At 42.2% G+C, this 2,195-nt stretch overlaps 1 protein-coding gene across 1 annotated transcript in view; it reads right to left on the reverse strand.

Annotated features, from left to right (window-relative positions):
- Positions 1-44: 44 nt before the first annotated feature.
- Positions 45-2,195, reverse strand: part of ppic (peptidylprolyl isomerase C) — a gene marked incomplete at its 3' end in the record, with an annotated part of 14,644 nt that continues 12,493 nt past the window's right edge. The window contains 1 exon segment of the mRNA XM_014029378.1: positions 45-169. Coding sequence (XP_013884832.1) covers positions 45-169 — 125 coding nt within the window.

Raw genomic sequence — 2,195 nt, forward strand, 5'->3', positions numbered from 1 at the left:
ACCTGTCCTCCACCTGTCCTCCACCTGTCCTCCACCTGTCCTACCAGCCCTCCACCTCCACCATGAAGGGCTCTTTCACGGGGATCCTGCCACTGTTCACGATCACACACTCGGTGTACGGCAGGTTCCTGTCGTCCGTGTCCTGAAGCTCGATGGTGTGAACCACAGACTGCACACAGACACACAACAGGTCCAACACACTGTATTAAAGCACAGACAGACTGACAACACACACAAAGATCTCTGATCTGAGCCTGGACCAGGAGGACCAGGTGGACCAGGAGGACCAGTTGGACCAGGAGGACCAGGTGGACCAGGAGGACCAGGAGGTCTCTGAGTTTAGACTGATAAATCAGTCAGGTTTTATAAAACTGATTAAATAAGTTCTGAAACTGAAACTTGTTGTCCTGTAATTGGTCAGGATGCTTCCTGTGTGGGCGGAGCTTCTGAGTTGATACAGGAAGTGAGTTCAGCTGTGGCAGGTTGTCTAAAGAGGACAGGAGGACATTTCAGCTCCATGAAGGACCTGTGAGTTCACTTTGATCCTTCAGTTTGTGAGGTCATTTGGTGACAGTTGTGGGTTTGTGTTGTTGTGTGTCTCTGTGCGGTCCTTCAGTGTTTCTCATGTGTTTACAGGTCTTCAGGAGGATTTAGAGGCTCTTAGAGCTCCTTTAGTTCCTTCATGGTTCTTCTCAGTCTCTGAGGTCAGTCCTGGTCCAGACCTGCTGGTCCCTCCTGGTCCAGTTTATCGGTAAACACCAGAGGTTTACAGTAACTAAGTACTTTTACTTTGTTACAGTACTTAAGTAATTTTTGAGGATTTGTAATGTTATTATTTTTAAAATCATAACTTTAATTTAATTTAAAACCTAAAATGATTGTTTTCTTTAAAGTTGAAGACATAGTGAGTGGTTAAATGTGTGACCTCCTGCTGAGAGGAGGTGTTGAACATGAAGAGTTGGGTTTACAGACCCGGGTCAGCTGGTTCCTCTGGACCCACAGACAACTATAAGCCTGGTTCAGTGAAACCAGTTGGGTTAATTAATTATCACCCCTAAAATTACTTAAAAGCTTTTCAACATTTTTAGGATGCCAAACTAAAAGTAAGAACTGGAGGAAGTCGTCTGATGCCCTAGTTTTCAAAATAAAAGCCCCCAGTAGCCTCTGGAAATGTTTAAAGGCAGAAACTGAATCATTGAGCTCTCAGGAACAAAGACTTTACTGTTCAGTAAGTTTAACAGTTTATCTCTGTGTGTAAAAGTACTTGTACTTTTATTTTCCCAGTTTTTATGAACAGTTTTATGACTTTTACTTCAGCACATTGTTTTAGTTTTATACTTTGTTCATTTCATTTAAAAAAACAAACAATTATATACAATAAAGAAACACAAATAAAACGAAACAAGAAAAAAATCTGACCCTTTAAAAAAATAAATGCAAACAACAATAATCCTGTGCAGCTCCTGTTCTCCCATGTTTGTTCTGAACTGTAACTTCACTGAGCTCTGTACGACGACAATAAAGGTCTCTCTAATCGAATCTTCAAATAAAACAAAGAAAAAAACATAAACTCCTCCTGGAGTAACAACAGAAACACTTTATGATTCATCTTTCTTCAAATAACCAGCTTTGATCTCATCTTTAACATCTCTGCAGATCGTTACATCATCGAATTAACTGGACTGAAGAAACTCCTTCAGACTGGCTCTAAATTAAAATTAACAAACATCTCTGTCCCTAAACATTGTTAATAAAGTTATTTCTGTTCAGGTTGTTTGGAGGACAGGTCCAACTCACCATCCCGTCCAGAACTTTACCAAAGACCACGTGTTTCCCGTCCAGCCAGGGGGCTTTGGAGGCCAGGATGAAGAACTGAGAGCCGTTGGTGTCCGGACCAGCGTTGGCCATACTCACCTGGTACCAGAACACAAAACACACCAGCTGCAGACCAAAGGTTTACAGAGAACATGTGATTTTAACTGCACAAGCCCTGCCCCTTTTCTCATGTGTGTCTCAAAGCAGCTCGTTTTGATGCTGTTCCTTTAAGGTGCTCCAAGCCCCACCCCCACCGGTCCACCCTAGTTAAAGTTTTCTGTCTGTGCAGAACCATTTAATTTACAATTTAATTAAGACAGGTGTGTGTGTGTGTGTGTGTGTGTGTGTGTGTGTGTGTGTGTGTGTGTGTGTGTGTGTGT

This window comes from Austrofundulus limnaeus, unplaced genomic scaffold (assembly GCF_001266775.1).
Source record: "Austrofundulus limnaeus strain Quisiro unplaced genomic scaffold, Austrofundulus_limnaeus-1.0 Scaffold891, whole genome shotgun sequence".
Taxonomy (NCBI): Eukaryota; Metazoa; Chordata; class Actinopteri; order Cyprinodontiformes; family Rivulidae; genus Austrofundulus; species Austrofundulus limnaeus.